Source organism: Centrocercus urophasianus, unplaced genomic scaffold (assembly GCF_019232065.1).
Source record: "Centrocercus urophasianus isolate 14NV4802_14NV808 unplaced genomic scaffold, USGS_Curo_1.0 seq_18, whole genome shotgun sequence".
Taxonomy (NCBI): Eukaryota; Metazoa; Chordata; class Aves; order Galliformes; family Phasianidae; genus Centrocercus; species Centrocercus urophasianus.
Window position 1 is genome coordinate 26,873,871 of NW_024884733.1, and position 16,727 is coordinate 26,890,597.

The following is a 16,727-nucleotide window of genomic DNA, read 5'->3' on the forward strand; positions in this document are numbered from 1 at the left end:
AAAAAAAACAGTCTGTCTTCAAATTTTATATTCAGTATTTTCATGTTTGTGAATGGTTTCTTACACTTCCTGCCGTAAGGCATTGGACCAAGAGCCATATTCCTATAGACTGAAATCAATTTTGCTGGTACAAGCACTGCAGGGCTGGGGCAGGTTACTGGTGTTCCTGCATTGAGGTCCCCAGGTGACCCCAGGGACTGGGGCAAGGGCTGCTGAAAGAGCACATTGTCTGCTCACAGTTCACCAATGTTCACAAAATTCAGAGTAATTCTGACAGTACAGGAACCGGGCAGATTTATAGGCCTGATACAGCTCCAGGGTTTGCAAGGCTGTAACTCATGTCACTCAGCAACAAGCAGAGGCTGTGGGGCTTTCTCCCTGCAGGGGACAGTGCTCTGTAATGGAGACTTCCTCCAAAGCCCCCAAATCCCATCTCCTGGGAATCCATTCTTTCCAGGCATTCACGTGGTTATTTTTGGCTGAGTCTGTGGAGATTTCTAGTTTCCCACTGCAGTCATTTTTATAACATGTGGCTGCAAAACCTGTAGAATTAGACATAACTTCATGCATTTGAGTGTCTCAGGTCTGCAACCACGGCCTCTCACACCTGCTCCCTCTTTGGGCTGTGTTTGAAACTCTTTTACCGTGAAAGGACCGAGCTGCACAGGCTCTGGACAACAGCCTCTTTATTGAGCTTGCTGAGCTGCCATAAATATTTAATTAGCTGTTGCTCTATTTCTGGAGAGATACAGAAAAGAAAGCCATTTTCTTGCATTTAAACAGATCCATTCCGGCACCATCCTGCTGGAAGGACTTCCCTGCATTAACTCATGACAGCGAGCCAGATAAGGGAGGGTGCAAAGAAATGCATGCCAGGCTGAAGGGCTGGCAAAGAGGTGCGGTGCAGTCTCCTGCAGATCTTGAGGTGGAAAAGTAGTCTTGAGGGTGGAGATGGAGATAGGATGAGGGGTGATGGCCTCACGCTGTGCCAGGAGAGGTTCAGGCTGGGTATTATGGAAAAATTCTTCTTTGAAAGAGTGGCATTGCACCAGCACAGGCTGCCAAGAGTCACCATCCCTGGGGTGTCCCAGAGCCGTGGGGGATGTGGCACTGAGGGATGCGGGCTGGGGGTCGTTGGGATCCTAGGGGGCTTCTCTAAAACTGACTTCTCTAACTGCCCTGAAAGAGTGGTCAGGCAGTGGAATGGGCTGCCCAGGGAGGCTGTGGAGAACCGACCCTGGAGGTGTTCAAGGAATGTTTGGATGTTGTGTTGAGGGATGTGGTTTAGTGAGAACTACTGGTGATGGGTGATGGTTGGACGGGACGATCTTGTAGGTCTTTTCCTTGGTGTTTCTGTGATTCTCCAACTGCAGTGAATCTGTGATTCTATGACTGAAACCTTTTGAAAATTGGGGTGGATATACAGCCAGGATCCGAGCATGGCTTAAAGTCAGTTATGAAACAAATCCTGCAAAATCTCTTGCTGATAAACTCAGACTGTTTTTGCAGGAGTTTTCCAGCGGAGTCACAGATGTAATTGTGCCTTGGTTTGGGGGGCTCTTCTTGCAGCGTTAAGTCAGCCCGGTGCCTACAGATGTCACTGCCACATGGAGCTCCTCAGTTCTCACATCAAAAGATTCAAACATTTCTGACATCGTGGGATGCAAACTTCATGCATCCAGTTCGTAATTCCGAGAAGGAAACAAAGCTTGTGGGACTGCTATGTTGTATGTGAAAAAAACACTGAGGCCGACCTGCTACTGCAAGGATGTGGAAGAGGAGCGGACGCCGACCCCCGGCGGCGCGGTGCGACGGAGCGCTGAGGAGACGAGACCGCCCCGCCCCGCCCCGCCTCGCAGCGGCCGTTACTCAACTCCGTTCGAACTGCGCCGCGAGGGGTCACGCGCCGCCCGCTGTGATTGGAGGAGACGGAAAGAGGCGGGACTACGCCCAGACCAATCCACCGCCGCGAAGGGGGGGGTTACTTCTGCGCAGTGGTTCGGCCCGCCCGCTTCCCGCCCCTCCCCCTCGCGAGCCCTGGGCCCTTGGCCGCGCCGTTAGCGGCGCCCGCGCGCGCACGGGTAGGACCCCGCGGGCTGCCCGCCGTGCTGCCTGACGGAAGCGGCGGACGGGCGGCGTCGGTGCCGCCGATCGGGCCCGCGCCGTGGCCTCTCTCGACCCGCGCGAGCCGCCGGGAGGCGGGCCGCCGCAGGGCGCCATGGCTCTTCGATCCTGGCGAGCGCCGTCCCCGGCTTCCGCTCCGGCGTTTGAGCGAGGCGGCCGCGGGCGCTTGGGCGCGAGGAGGGCTGCGGGCGCGGGTCCTAACGGCGCGGAAAACGCGCCAAGTTTCCCGTGGCGGAGCGAGCGGCGCCGGGCCGCCCCGTGCGGTCTCCATAGCAACCGGCGGCGGCCCCCGGGCGGAGGCACCATGTAGCGGTGAGGAGAGCGGCGGCGGTCCGCCGGTCCGTGCCGGCCGGGCGTCGGGAGGGCCCGGCCCGGCGGCCTGCGGGGCGGTGGGGCCACGAGGGCGGCGGGGAGGGAGCGGGGCGGCGGGCGGAGGGGTGAGGCGGCAGCCAGGGCCGGGCGAGGCGGCGGTGACGCCGTGTGTGTGCGTATGTGTGTGTGTGTGGCAGGTGGCCGCCCCACGCCGCCCGCCGCCGCCCGCCCGGAGATGCCGGGGGTGCTCCCGAGCGACGGCAGCGCGCCGCCGCGGGGCAGCCCGTCCAGGAAGAACCGGCTATCGCTGAAGCTTTTCCAGAAGAAAGAGGCGAAGAGAGCGCTGGATTTCACCGAGCCGCCGGAGAATGAGCCGAAGGGCGCGGAGCTCCGCGGCGCAGAGATGTACGTAGGGGTGCGGGTGCTGCCCGTTGGGATCCCGCTCTGTGCCTGCTGCCGTTTCCCTCTTTCCCGGCCGAGGTTGCGGTGCCGCGAGCGTTCCGTTGGCACAAAGTTGTGATGCTGGAAGAAAGTTCTCTTCTTTCGATCGTGCCGAGTTAGTTAAAGCGTGTTAAAATGCAACTTGTGGTCTTAGTGAAAGGATATTGGGCGTTCGGGCTGCTCCTGGCGTGGCTGGAAGCGGCAGTCCCTGCTGCCACACAGCGAGCTTCCCGGCCCTGAGCGCCTATCGGCTCTGTTAAGCACAGCCCGGGGGGGAAGTTCCACTGGGGAGAGGAGAAATGGCCTGATTATAGCGAGGTATGGTGGTGAAGGGTTTAAGGCCCGGCTCTGTTGTGTTACCAGAGGGTCGTTGGTTCGGTTGTTCAGCTGTTTATCCTCTTGGTATGTGTCCAGTAATGAAGCAATGTGGATTTGGAGCAATGGGAAATAAGCAGTGGATGCTTTTTCTTGATGCTATCTTGCGAATGAATGAAGAGTGTGCGAAAGTAGTTGAAAGAGATCTTAGATGAGTTGTTCAGTCAGGCTCGTGGGCTGTTTCGTAGGGCAGGCGTTGGAAGTGCATGCAGTAGTAAGTATGTGCTCCTGTAAGCCTGTCAGGTTGCTGGAGGAGCCCCAAGGAGACTCAGAAACACTGTGACACAGTTTTCATCTGGGTATTAATCATTAATTCTGTAAGCTGTCTCCTTATCTTCCGTAACCTACATGGTAGAGGCTAGGAGAGTTGTGTGTGTGTGTGCCAGGCAGATCTCTTATGCTTTGTTTTCTCTGTTTGACAGTGACCAGGTTGTTCCTGCAGCACAGCCTCCCTCACTTGTCAGCTGTGAGAAGAAGGACAACATGTTGCCCTTTGTGGGCTTGAATAATCTTGGCAACACCTGTTACCTTAACAGCATTCTTCAGGTAAGATCACATTCTGGGGCCTCAAAAAATATCACACTGTTCTGCTTTTGTGCAAGTGGATGGGTTTCCTAGTCTGACATTATAGAGGAGATGTCCGGATGTTGTACAAAGGGAATCTAATTACAGCGAGGGGAAGAAAAGTGATACCACAGGAAGTGTGTGCACCATAGATTGCTGTGATTGAGTCATCTGTCAGTTTACATACTCGGGCCACCTCCCTGCCATGAGTAATCCCATGCACTGTGCAGCAGCAGCCTTGGGAGATGCAGAGCTGGCTGGGTCCTAAGCATGGAGATGTAACGTTGAATAACTGGGTTTACCAATTGTTGTCTTGTTTTCCACTGTTGCTTCTAGGTATTATATTTTTGTCCTGGTTTTAAAACGGGAGTCAAACATTTATATAATATCATTTCAAAGAAGAAAGAATCGTTGAAGGATGAAGGAGAGCTAAAAGCAGAAAAGGTAACACATCTCAGTACACCTCCATTTCCATGTAACAGTGCAGGTGAGGCTGTGTGCCAGGAAGGTTCTCAAAATTGAACTGTTTTCTTCTGCTCTTAAAAAGTTGGGCAGTGTTGTTTTCTGTACTATTTCAGGTAAAAAAAAGGTTTGAGTAGTTTTAAACTTGCGTTCAAAGCATCTGTAAACCTGTAAGCACAAGGCTGAACTGGTTTAATTTCTGTTCAAATTACCATACCTGATGTCTGCGGGCAAAGATAGCTTGGGCTTTTAAAGTTCATACTGTGGCTTTCATGTTTCTTTTCTGCTGTCGAAAGAGCAGTGTATTGATCTAAACTCACCTGTTTCCCATTGTGGGGAAAAAAGAAATCTGTCAAGTGTTTGTTGGATAACCAAGTGGGGGCTACTTGCCATAACTGCTTGTTACACACAAAGCTGCACGTGTCTTCATTCTCATTGCAGGGAAATTGTAAAGAAGATCCACTGGCAAGTTATGAACTGATCTGCAGTTTGCACTCGTTGATTCTTTCTGTTGAACAGCTTCAAGCCAGCTTTCTTTTAAACCCAGAGAAATACACTGATGAACTTGCTACTCAGCCACGAAGGCTGCTGAACACCCTTAGGTACAAATTATCTCAAACAAACACCAAATCTTCACCTAAAGTTTTGGCATCATTATAACAGTACAGTATGGCAGGAGAGAACTGGGTGGGAAGGGAGAAGATAATTGTAGATTTGGGGCATTGTTATGTGATTACACAAAGGAAGTTGTACATTTCAGAGGGGGAGGTTTGTGTTTATTGCTGCCTCTGTGATATCATAAGTTTGGAAGTAAGTTTAGATTTTGTAAGAATAGAATTGAAACCCAGCAGTAGATTTTAAGCAGTACTTCCTCTGAAGTATTTAAGCATTCTCATTGACTTGAGAAGTACCACTGCTGGGTTGCAACTGAATGCATGTTTATATGCCCTTCTGTGTAAGGCTGTAACTGCCTCCCCATGGGTATTTGTGCCAGAAAGGGCTTCTCTTTAGGCGCAGAGAGGATTCCCCCCCTGCTTTTATAGCAAAGGTTTCCTAATTTAAGTCTCTGGCCACGTTTTCTAGTAAAGATCAGCTCATCTTTGGTACTTATTTACCTTTAATAGAGAGCTCAACCCTATGTACGAAGGCTACTTGCAGCACGATGCCCAGGAAGTTCTGCAGTGCATCCTTGGTAATATTCAAGAAACGTGTCAGCTACTGAAGAAGGAAGAACTGAATAAACTGCCCTTGGAAGAGCCCAAAGCTAAAGTGGAGGAAAAAATCAATCAAAATTCCGAGAGCAATGGAACTGGCCACTCTGCTGAGGAGGAGGAGAACACAGCAAGTAGCCACGGGGGAGAGGTGGCTGAAGATAAGCTGCCCAAAGGAAATGGGAAGAGAAAAAGCGATGCTGAAGGTGGCAATGCAAAGAAAAAGTCCAAAGTATCGAAAGAACAAATTGCAGCAGAAGAAAATCAAAGACAAACCAGGTCAAAGAGGAAAGCAACGGGGGAAAAGCTAGAGAATCAAAGTGATGCCACTGCCAAGTGTTCCACTGAGAACGAGAGCGCAAAGCCAACACAGAAGAAGTCACGACTTAAATTAAACTGGTTAAAATCCTCGTGCAAACAGCCAAGTATTCTGTCCAAATTTTATAGTCTGGGGAAGTTAACTACAAATTTGGGATCCAAAGACCCGGTGAAAGAGTACGATGACTGTGAGCTTGAAGAGTCATCTGCCAAGTGTGAAAATGGTAACGATGTTAAAGAAGGTGGTCACGAACCAACATCTCCTGTGGAAAGCCATAGTGAAAAAGGAACTGAAAAAGAACCAAAAAAGGAAGGTTGGTGAACAAGTGAACGGGCTTAAAATTAGCATGGTTAGGAAATTACTGTGCACTGGAAGTCAACCTTCAGATTGCATTGCAGGCAGAGCTCTCTAAGCATGGAGTTACATTTTCAGGAATTGAAAAATATTTTTATGAATTTATTTTTGCATGTTTGTAACTTTCATTTTATACCTTGACTTGTTTAGCTTAGATTATAAAAGGTCTTTTTCTAACATCGTGTAATCGCTGTTCAAGGTAAAAAATGTTACCAGGTTTATATTCTCACTAATATTCTTACTAATGATTGTCATCTCTAGAAATAGGAAGGGAATTAAAAACGCAAAAGAATGTTATTTAAAGGAGAAAACAAAATGAAATCCTACAGGCTACGGATTTGTGTCCTTACAAGCAGTATTCTGTCTGTAGCTCCCTATTGTAGGATGTAGGCAAAGTGGCTGACAGGTATGGATTTTGTTAGTGTCAACAGGAGAACACAACTCTTGAGGGAAGGGGTGCAGTAGGGCTTTAAGGCTCCTTCCAGCACAGCTGTCCTGTGATTCTATGATGATTCTATGCTGATTCTCTGATACTCCGAAAAACACACGTGATGAGCAGCTTTTTGGAAGCCCTAAGGCACTGTGTCTGTAACACTTGATTTGCCATGAAGAATAGCCAGGTTTTTAGTATCTTTTGAATAAAACACATGTTGGTAAGTGATCTGGCATATACTTTCTCTAGGTACAGAGTTGGCTGTTTTTGAACTAGTGGAGAAATTGTTCCAGGGCCAGTTAGTACTGAGAACACGATGCTTGGAGTGCGAGTGCTTTACTGAGAGAAGAGAGGACTTTCAGGACATCAGTGTTCCGGTGCAAGAAGATGAACTTTCTAAAAGTGAAGAAAGTTCTGAAAGTAAGTATCAAAAAGGGGGATTGGTGTTTCTGCTTCAGATGGCTGTAGAGGGAGGACAGTGCCGTGTTTATCAAGGAACACTGCTCTTGTTTGTGCTGGTTAACACTAGAGGTTGTTCTGTTATCTCTTGTCCTGATTAACTTCTGACTTTGCAAACACAGCACTGATAACATAGGTGGATCCAGACTGTATTAAAGTTGCCTCAGGTCTCCAAAGGCAACAGGCAGCTTATAGTCCTTACTCATGTATGTGTTTTCCTGCTTATAATCAGGCATTTACTTTTTATTGGGTCTGCCCTTCCCTGATAAAAGATTATTTTAAACTGAAGGATAAGTGGAAGAAATATTTGCATTTTTCTTAAAAATAAATGAAATTTACTTCAGGAATTGATATTTTTCATTACTTCTGGACTGTCGTAGCCTTAACACTGTGGGAAATGTCCCCTGGTGTGTTCCACAGCTGGTAGTGATCCATACTTAGTTTTAAGATAAGCAGTAAGTGCAGCTGCAGTTACATTGTGATGTTCTGAATTCTAAATAAATCACCTTTAGTCCTCGTGGACTTGATTCGGAGCAGCTCCCACTCCTTTTGCCTTCCCCACTGACCTCATTAATGGGGAGGCTGTCAGGGGGGTGAGATGCAAGAAATGGAAGGGAGCTGCCTGATTATTTTGGAAGCTTCCTGTAGGGAATAAAATCTTGGTCTCAAACACATGTGCCTTATTTCTAGACGTGGCAGTGGGATCAGTACACACATCTTGAAGACAAGATTTGGGAAGCCTGTATGTTATAAGTAAGCGTATGCATTAAGTGGTGCCTGCATCCTTTCCTGAAATGACTGGGAGAGCTGAATGCACTTTGTTTCACACGTACTGGGGATTCTTTACGGTGTTGTTAGCAGTTATGGAACGCAGCAGAACTTGATGCCATCTTGTTTTGGTTTTATTTTGGTGGGATTCCTTGGAAATGTAAGTAATAGCGTATCTGTGAATGTAATGATTCTCTTTCAGTTTCTCCAGAGCCAAAAACAGAAATGAAGACTCTGAAGTGGGCAATTTCACAGTTTGCATCCGTGGAAAGGATTGTGGGAGAGGACAAATACTTCTGCGAGAACTGCCATCATTACACAGAAGCAGAGCGCAGCCTTTTATTTGATAAAATGCCTGAAGTTATAACAATTCATTTGAAGTGCTTTGCTGCTAGTGGCTTAGAGTGAGTATGCCAATACACTCTATTACTAAACTGCTGTGGGAAGAGAAATCATGTACTGGAAGTGTATGGGACCTTTGGCACTTGACACATAGCAAATAGGAGTTCAGTGATTAGCCGCAGGGCACTTTAGAACAAGCTCTACTGAGGACAACATCAACATGGTTTGTGAAATAGCTTAATATAATCCTTGAAAATAGTTAATTTTTACAGGTGGTTTGTTATGATTTGTTGAAAGTGGAATTAGTAGCGGTTGTTAGGAGTATCTTTCTGACAAGGCAGAAGGAAAACTTAATCTCTATAAGGGCTCCTTCCCTTTCTTCTCACAATTTCAGGATTGTAACATAGAACATAGGTGGTTTAGTGTAGTAACACTCACAACAAGCAGAGCAGAACAAGCCAACTACGTTGTGCACCTGTCAGAAGGTGTCACGTTGCTACTGAGTAGCTTTGATGCCAGATGGAGTGGCTGTGTGATGAGGTTATTCAAAAAATACAACTCGAGATGCTCACAGAGAAAACCTGGCTGTTCTCTTCACTTTGTTCCTACATCTGCTGCTGTGCTTCTATGAGAAGTACCTGGAGCTTGCAGGTTCCCTAGCAGCATGCTGAGTTGCTTACCTCTCCTGTCCTGGCAGCCTTCAAATCCTTGCTTCAGAAGTCCAAAACCTGTATGCAGTCTCTTGTGGTCTTCTTCCTGTGCCCTTTACTCATGTCCTGCATTTCCAGCCAAGTGCTGGCAGCCAGAGGTTAAGGAAATCAGAGTGGACAATCAGACACAGTCCTGGAGACAGTGATGAAGCTGAAACTGTAGAAGATTGCTTCTTGGTTTTTGGCTTGGACATTTTACTCTGGACAAAACAGTGGCATGTCTGAACATCTTGATTTGGAGTAATAAAGCACCGCTGCAAATCAGGTGGGGAAGAGCCAAGGATAGTAAATAAAAACACTGTAGCACATGAAGTTACTGCTGTTACAGTGTGTTTGGAATTGAAAGCTTTGATGGAGCTTTCCCAAGTTTGCTTAGGTAAACTGGTAATGTTTATTGTAACAATACTGATTTCCCCAGATGAGACTGCAGTAGTCTGTCCTACAAGCAGTAACAAACTCTTCTTGCCTTAAACTAACATTCTTCAACTGAGAATGTTCACATAACTGTTCTCTGTTGGAAACCTCCTCGGTTGTGATCTACAGAGTTTCAGGACAATTGAGTTTTAAATAAGAAATGAAACAGAAAGCGCTGATAAGTAAATGTTTGCTGTTGGCAGGGCTTTGCTCCCTTATTAGAGGGTGGTTTGCAAAGTGATTCTTTAACAATAAAGCAGCCACTGTGAAAATGTGCTAGCCTGGGGCTGAGTAATTGTTTGGGCAGGGCGGGGAGGGAAAACACTGGGACTGGCTGCAAACAGACCTGAGCTCACAAGAGAGCCATGAAGTGAGAGGTAGCAGGCTGTGTAAGGTGGTTCACTGATCGGTTTCTCTCTTTTAATAACGTCTGACCCTAAAGTTTTCTAGTTGCACTTGCTAATTAGCAAGAGCAATGCTGATACCATTACGAATCTGTATTTGGGTTGTCCAGTGTCTTGTGGATTAGATAGCTGCAATAAGATTGATTTACGCCTTCAAGGTCTGGGATAATGTGATTCAACACAGTAAGAGAAATTCCACTGATTCATGGCTCCAAAAGGCGGAGTTGCAAAGTTGCTTTTGTTGTGTTTGAGCCAGAGGAGGCAGGGCACTTGGCACGCCATTCTTGTCTTCAGATTGTTATTAAGAAGATCAAAAGCTAACGTGAAAAGATAATGTGAGAAGATCTCTCTTATTTGCTCCTCTTCAAATTTTTCTGATGCTGGGTCTTGTCCAGAAGAGAGGTAAAGCCTGCTTGCTCATGCTTTAGGGTAATGTAGTTGTCCTGTGAGCTCCACTGGACCTGGATTTCTGATCCTGGAGCATCTGTAAGCGATTCCTGTTCCTTGACTCCTCTGAGTACCTCTTCCTGCCTTTCAGAAGACTTACACTGTATTAATTCTGATGATACACCCTCCTGTTTCTTTCGGTGCAGTGAAATGTTCATGGTGAGCCTGCACCTAAGGTGAGGAGGGATTGGAATTGATCAGACTTGAGTGACTGAGCACATCTGTGCACGTCTACGTGCATTTGTGTGCACAAGGGTTTATGGTGGTGAACATCAGCAAAACTGTTAAAAGCATGGCAGAATCAAGATCAAAACCCTGTAAAACAAAAAGTAATATCCTGTGACTTCAGTAATGTCCTGTGTTTTCCTGGGATTAAAAGTAGCAACCGTGCCTGCTGTAGGGGGCCTGCTTTGCAAGGGGGCTGGACTCGCTGATCTCTGGAGATCCCAGCCCCTACAACTCTGTGATCATCTTTTCTCACAGTAAAGCGTAGGTTGGACAATTGTAATTAGCTCTTTGCAAGCTCAGGTTTGGTTTGTCTGCATTCTGCACTCTTTTTCCCTATAAAATCTTTACAGCTGAGAAAGACTGAATCTGCTGGGACCTGGGACTGAATCTACTGGGACACCATCATTAAATGAAGAGGTTAATTATGTTGGGCTGATGCAGTACATCAATCACATAAGCTCAGGTTATATGCAGTAATGCAAAAGAGGTGATGAAGTTCCAACACCTCCGAATTCTTCAAAAGTTCTTTATTACAATGAAAGGACTTGAAACTTTTCTCCTTGTGTATTTGTGAACTATGAACAAATGCTCAATAGCTGTGGAATACAAGATGCTTCACCCAACTAAATCAGGTAGAATTGTTTAAAGAAACTGATTAAAGTAAGGCAGTTAATGAGAGGTTCCTGGCAATAAGTTACTAACTTAATAATCCCTAGAAAACTGTCACTTGTATTTACTATAGTAAAAACAGTCTTTGAGTGACAGCTAAGCTACTTGAATAACAAAATGTATTGTTTTATTGCTATCTTTTTCTATAAATGTGGGAGGAAGCAAAGCAACTTGCTCGCTCTGTCCCTTGGATGTTGGAATGAATGTTCTCTGATCAGCAGGTCAATGTCTGCAAGGAAATGCAATCCCAGAATCATGAATGATAACCGTGCAATGAAGAGCTCACTTCTCACTACTGGATGCTTATTGTAGCTGGTAGTTTTCACAAAGAGAGTCTCTTATGTAGTGAAAACACACAGCTATGGAGCTGTCATGTTTAACAATATCCTTACTTGTCAAAATGCCTTCAGTGAACAGGGCTGCCTGGGACAGATGCTTGCGATAAACAAGTAGAAATGTGAGCAGCTTCTCACTGCAGTTCTGCTGTGTGTCTCTGGTGTGAGAAAGCAGACTCGATGCCTGGGGCACTGAAAGCTGTACGTGCTGTGCTGGAAGCAGCAAGGGCTCTAACTTTGTTTTTCTTCTGAAGGTTTGACTGCTACGGTGGACTGTCGAAGATAAACACTCCCTTACTGACGCCGCTCAAACTGTCGCTGGAAGAATGGAGCACGAAGCCAACCAATGACACCTATGGCTTATTTGCAGTGGTGATGCACAGTGGCATTACAATTAGCAGTGGACACTACACAGCTTCTGTCAAAATCACAGATCTCAACAGCCTCGAGTTAGACAAGGGAAACTTCATCACCGCCCAAACGTGCGAAACGATTAAACCAGAGCCACTGAATGAGGAGGAAGCAAGAACTGTTGCTGAAGACTACGACAACGGTGAAGTCTCTTTTAGAGTCAATGGCAATGCGCAGCCAGGTAAAGTTCTGAACAAAAAGAACATGGAAGCTGTCGGACTTCTTGGGGGACAGAAGAGCAAGTCTGACTGTGACCTGTACAACAGACCAGCAAACAGCGAGAAGGTTCTCAATGTAGTTACTGAGAACAGAAATCCCGAGTCCGCCCCTGCTAACGGAAGTGTGGAGTGCAGCACTGAGCACGGCCATCAGAACGGGGTTGCTTTCAGTGGACTGGAAAACAAAGCTTTGTATGTCCTGCAGAGCCTGAAAGAGTACGAGGGGAAATGGTTGCTTTTCGATGATTCTGAAGTGAAAGTTACAGAGGAAAAGGACTTCCTGAATTCTCTTTCTCCCACGTCAGCGTCTACATCAACTCCTTACCTACTGTTTTATAAGAAAATTGTAGAGTGATACTGTATTTTGACTGTAAATATTAAGGACTCGCATACACCTGGTGTCTGGTTTGCATCAGAACTACTTGGAAGAAACAGATGTTTGTCTTTGAAGCTACTGGATCCTACATTTCTGCTCTTTGCATTGTGTAAGTGGCTCAACTTGAATTCATAAACCATGACGTAGAACTTAACTCACCTAGTAACTTTTATGCTGGAGAATAGTGATATTACCTTTTAGAAATACCAGTTTGTATAGCTCCTAAAGGATGCCTACAATACACAGTAGTGGGGTTTTAACACAGCTCTAGTTCTCAGACATGCCTTCTTGTATTATTAGCTTTTTTTTAATAAAAGTTATTTGTATTCATATTCTGGACTAAATGTATATTAACTAGCAAGTTTCATCAGAAGTTGTGTATTTTTGTAACTTGGGAAGTAATACTTCATATATAGTTCTTGAGTTATCTATGTGGTTTACTGACAAAATGCTCCTTAGCCAATTCTAATACTGCTCTGTGCATCTCCAAGCACAAGAAAAGAGTGTTCACGTTAAAAAAAGAGAACTGAACTTAACAGGAATGTTTGAATGGTCTAATTTGCATCTTGTTGCATTGATGTTAAATGGGCAAAGTGTGTAAATAGGTGTGATTAATAATACTTCCAAACAGAGAGTGTGTAGTGTAATTAAAATACTTTTGTACTTCCTAAGAAGAAAGCCCTTTAATATGCATATCTGTTTGGGTGGATTTGGAGTTTAGTGGTGAACATATAACAGTTAATTTGTACTTAAAGCTCACTGGAAGGTGGGAAAGTGAAAACATTTGGCTTGATGCTTTGTTGAGAATGTATATATGAAATAAAAGAAGAACAATATGGTCTGCATTGGAGATGATTAGATCAGACTTCTGTGTTGGGACAGGAAAGAGGGGACGTGGTTGGGCATCATTACCAAAAAAGGCTGGGAAAGTATCTGTCTGAATGAAAGAGATGATGAGGGAGTGCTTTAGAAAAGAGCATGCCCTGCTGTTATCTGGTTCTTGTATAGCATGCCCTGCTGGGAAGGGACCTGATGACTAGAAGTAAGGCTTGGAGGCAAGGGGAAGAGAAGTAAGTTTACTGTGAAAAGAAATGGCATGTCTGACACAAGGTAGTAGAGATGAAACAATCCCAGGTCACATATTGCATGCTACAAGGTTAAGCAGTATCCTGTAAGTTGCAGAGAACTAAAAACTGTATGGCATGCAGTGTGCTGGTGTCACTGCTGCACTGTATGGAATGGCATGAAGTGCTGCTGCAGGGACAGACAAGGGAGATGCACAACGTGTGAGTATGCCCTGGTTTTTAGGGTATGTTTAAGCTTTTTCAAATACAAGATAACTAACTTACAAGGAAAGCCCTAGAACCCTGCACCTAGTTTATTCTCCAGTGCCTTGTTCTTTGACAATCTTTTATTACACTGTAACATAAACACTGAGAGAACTCATGAAAGTCACATTGGTGCATCTGTTCTGATAGACCTCTGCTTTTTGTACAGGTTTGATTTAGAGTTATGCAGCAAGGAAACTTGTGCTTCCAACAGAAAGCTGCAGTAAGGGCTGGACTCAACTCCTGCTGAACAGCTGTCTGGTAATTACTGCAGAGATGAATTACAAATGCCATGAGACTCTGTAACCATACCAAATAATTTCATTGTCTAAAATGAGTATCCACATTAAAGAGAATAGCAAAATAGAACTGAAAGCTTACCTTGCCTGCTATAAATTGTTCCTGACTGCAATGGGGGGCTTGCTGAATTTCAGCCTGAAAATAAAAGTTATGTTGTTCCTACAGTTGGGTGAGGAAAAGGCATAAAGACATACATAGAACATGGTCTTTTGTTGTTGCTGGGATTTATTCAAAGGAAGCACTTACTTTCTGCCTTCCTGAAGAGCTAACTTGCCCCAGTGGCTGCTGTCCTACATTTAATGTGGCCCCAAAGACATCCAGCAACCCCTTGGGACTGTGCACAGCAGAAGCCAACAGAAAACCCATGTCAGGCTCCAAACTCCTACAACTACGAAATGGTGACTGTATAATTGTGTTTGCAACTTTAAGGGCTCCTGTCTGAAAGTTACATATATTTTTTTTCTTGTTATTCTCACCAACATAGCAGTATGTTTTTATTTTTCACCTACGCATGCATATTTCTGTGTGGCTGTTTAGGTGTTTATGTAGAGCGAGCGAGCTGCAGTTAACCACTGCCCTGCCTCCCAAGGGACCTGCTTCAATGCAGAGAGCAAAAAAGACACCCAGACTGAGTGGCTGTAGGGTTGGTTCCAACTTGGAGATCAATTTCCTTGAAGTTCTGTGTGAGCCACCAACATCACTGCCTTACAACAGATCCTTTCATCACACAATTAACAACGTGACGACTGCTGCCCATGTACGCTCGTGACTCACTTCATCTACTTTATCATTTTGTTCTTGTCTTGAAATTAGTTTTTAAACTGAAAAAGGGCCAGAAGAAGCAGCCTAACTGCAAGTGGCTGAGTTGAACTGCACAGACACTACACTGGGTTACTGTAGTTGGACTTCTAGTTGGTGTGTGTGCAGTGATGGTGCTGGAACTCTCCTTCACCGCTACCAAGAGAGGTGCAGCACCAGCAAGGTGTGCCTTGATTCTGCTGCTGGTGACAGCTGGAATTATTTCCCTTAGCAGCAATTTGTATTCAGTTACAAAGAAGAAAGGGCAGGAACAGTACAACAATCACAGCTTGGATAAGAAGTGTTAGTAAAGACTTACCTCGTTCTGAAAAGCTTCCCCAAGGATGGTGAGCTCTGAAGTCCAATTCAGCACAGGGAATTAAAGTGTAAACATTCACATATTTAATAGTACCATCAAAATAACCATCATCACTACATTAAAAACTTCAAAAATGCATTTGTGTATGGTCCTAATATAAATTAAATATATGAACTAAAAGTAAATAAATTTAACATTAGAGAATGCTATTATAAATAAAGGTAAATGCGTTAAGTGTACCTTTGAGTCATAAAAATGCCTTAAAAAACAGGTAACTTTACAGCTTATCACCAATACTCTGGATACCACTTGGATTTTTTTCTCAAACATGGATAAAGTAAGTCTACATTTGACAATTCAGAATGATTTGTTTTGGCCACTGAACACTCTGATGGAGGAGGAGGTGTGTGGGAAGTCCAGGATGAAGTCCAAGTTTTATTTCACAATAAAACTTCTTTGATTCCCAGCGCTGATAACAAGGCTCTTTCTTTTCAAAACCTTACTTTTAAGTGCTTTTTTATTTTGGTTTTTAACTCGTTTAGATATCCATTTTGCGAAGGCTCATCCTGCTGAAGGAGTCTCTGAGGGAGAGAAAACACAACGATGAGCTTGTGTTTTTCAGGGTCAGATAAGAAGCCTCTTCAGATGAGAGATACATAATTATTTCCAGTGTTTTCTACAGGAGAAGCAGCACAAACCCCCTGCACTCCTTAAAGATTTGCTTGGAATATCCCTATCACACTCTTTCCAAATTTCTCTTTTTGCAATGCTTCTTTCTCTTCCCCGTTGCTCTTTTCCTCTGACCAACACTTCCATGACAAACTCAGAACCAGGGCCGTGTTCTCCTAAGCCAACTGAGGAACAAAAGGGACCATAGCAAACACCACCTACCAGAACTGCCCGGAAAGGGACGTGCTCTGAGCTCAGGAAAGAAGGGGAGAAGGGACGGACTCAGCCAGAAGCCCCACATTAAGAACAGGTTTCACAAGAAGGTCAGACACCCCCTCTTTCCACCCTCCTTATCTCTGCAGAAAAAGTAAAAGCAAATATCCACCTGTGGCATGTGACTGGCAACACGGCCTTATACAACTGCGGGATCTTCCTGTTTATCAGTGGCTGCAGGGCCTCCTTTAAGCGGTGGTAATTCCGCTCGAGCTCCCGCTGGTATTCCTTTTGGTCCGGGCCGATCAAGCTCTTGTTCTTGCGCAGAGCATCCTCACATCTGGAAAACAAAAGCCTGTGAAACTTGGGCACGTAAAAAAAGGACAGATTTGTTAATTTAATAACACAACAGCTTTCGTTCTCTACTTCTGGGATGACGCACAGTATCCTTTTCTATCTTGTCTTTCGGGTAATAAAGACTCAGCTAAAGCAGCTGACCTCCGTGGGGAAAGGAGAGGGTGTCACGTTTCCAGTTTCCATTTCCAGAGTGGAAACTCAGTTTTTATTTCTGTTTCATTCTCCAATTACATTTATCTTTGCTGAAGAGAAATGAAAAGCCCATCTCCACACAGTGCTTCCAGTCCAAGATTTAAAGACCTACTGTGAAGACAGACCTGCAAGATGTTCACTGGGAAATTCTACTGGGAAAAATGTGATTTAAACA

General features: G+C 45.1%; 2 protein-coding genes across 3 annotated transcripts in view; one reads left to right on the forward strand and one right to left on the reverse strand.

Annotated features, from left to right (window-relative positions):
* The first annotated feature begins 2,666 nt into the window (after window positions 1–2,666).
* Window positions 2,667–14,073, forward strand: USP1 (ubiquitin specific peptidase 1). Its single transcript, XM_042819476.1, has 8 exons — window positions 2,667–2,841; window positions 3,675–3,798; window positions 4,153–4,260; window positions 4,720–4,880; window positions 5,403–6,121; window positions 6,845–7,015; window positions 8,025–8,226; window positions 11,626–14,073. Exons 1-8 carry the CDS (start codon window positions 2,672–2,674, stop codon window positions 12,353–12,355), a joined length of 2,385 nt encoding a protein of 794 aa, XP_042675410.1. The 5' UTR covers window positions 2,667–2,671; the 3' UTR covers window positions 12,356–14,073.
* Window positions 14,074–15,181: 1,108 nt separating this feature from the next.
* The window catches only part of DOCK7 (dedicator of cytokinesis 7), an 81,590-nt gene continuing 80,044 nt past the window's right edge, over window positions 15,182–16,727 (reverse strand). For both annotated transcript variants that reach the window (XM_042819475.1, XM_042819474.1), the window contains 2 exons: window positions 16,176–16,343; window positions 15,182–15,702 (listed from right to left, as the gene is read on the reverse strand). In XM_042819475.1, the coding sequence (XP_042675409.1) occupies window positions 15,660–15,702; window positions 16,176–16,343 (211 nt within the window). In that variant the 3' untranslated portion in view covers window positions 15,182–15,659. The remainder of the gene's footprint in view (window positions 15,703–16,175; window positions 16,344–16,727) is intronic.

Coding starts and splice junctions, on each gene's coding strand:
- USP1 (XM_042819476.1), top strand. CDS start 2,672: ATGCCGGGGGTGCTCCCGAGCGACGGCAGCGCGCCGCCGCGGGGCAGC. Junction 2,842..3,674: donor GAGCTCCGCGGCGCAGAGAT/GTACGTAGGGGT, acceptor TCTGTTTGACAG/TGACCAGGTTGTTCCTGCAG. Junction 8,227..11,625: donor TTTGCTGCTAGTGGCTTAGA/GTGAGTATGCCA, acceptor TTTCTTCTGAAG/GTTTGACTGCTACGGTGGAC.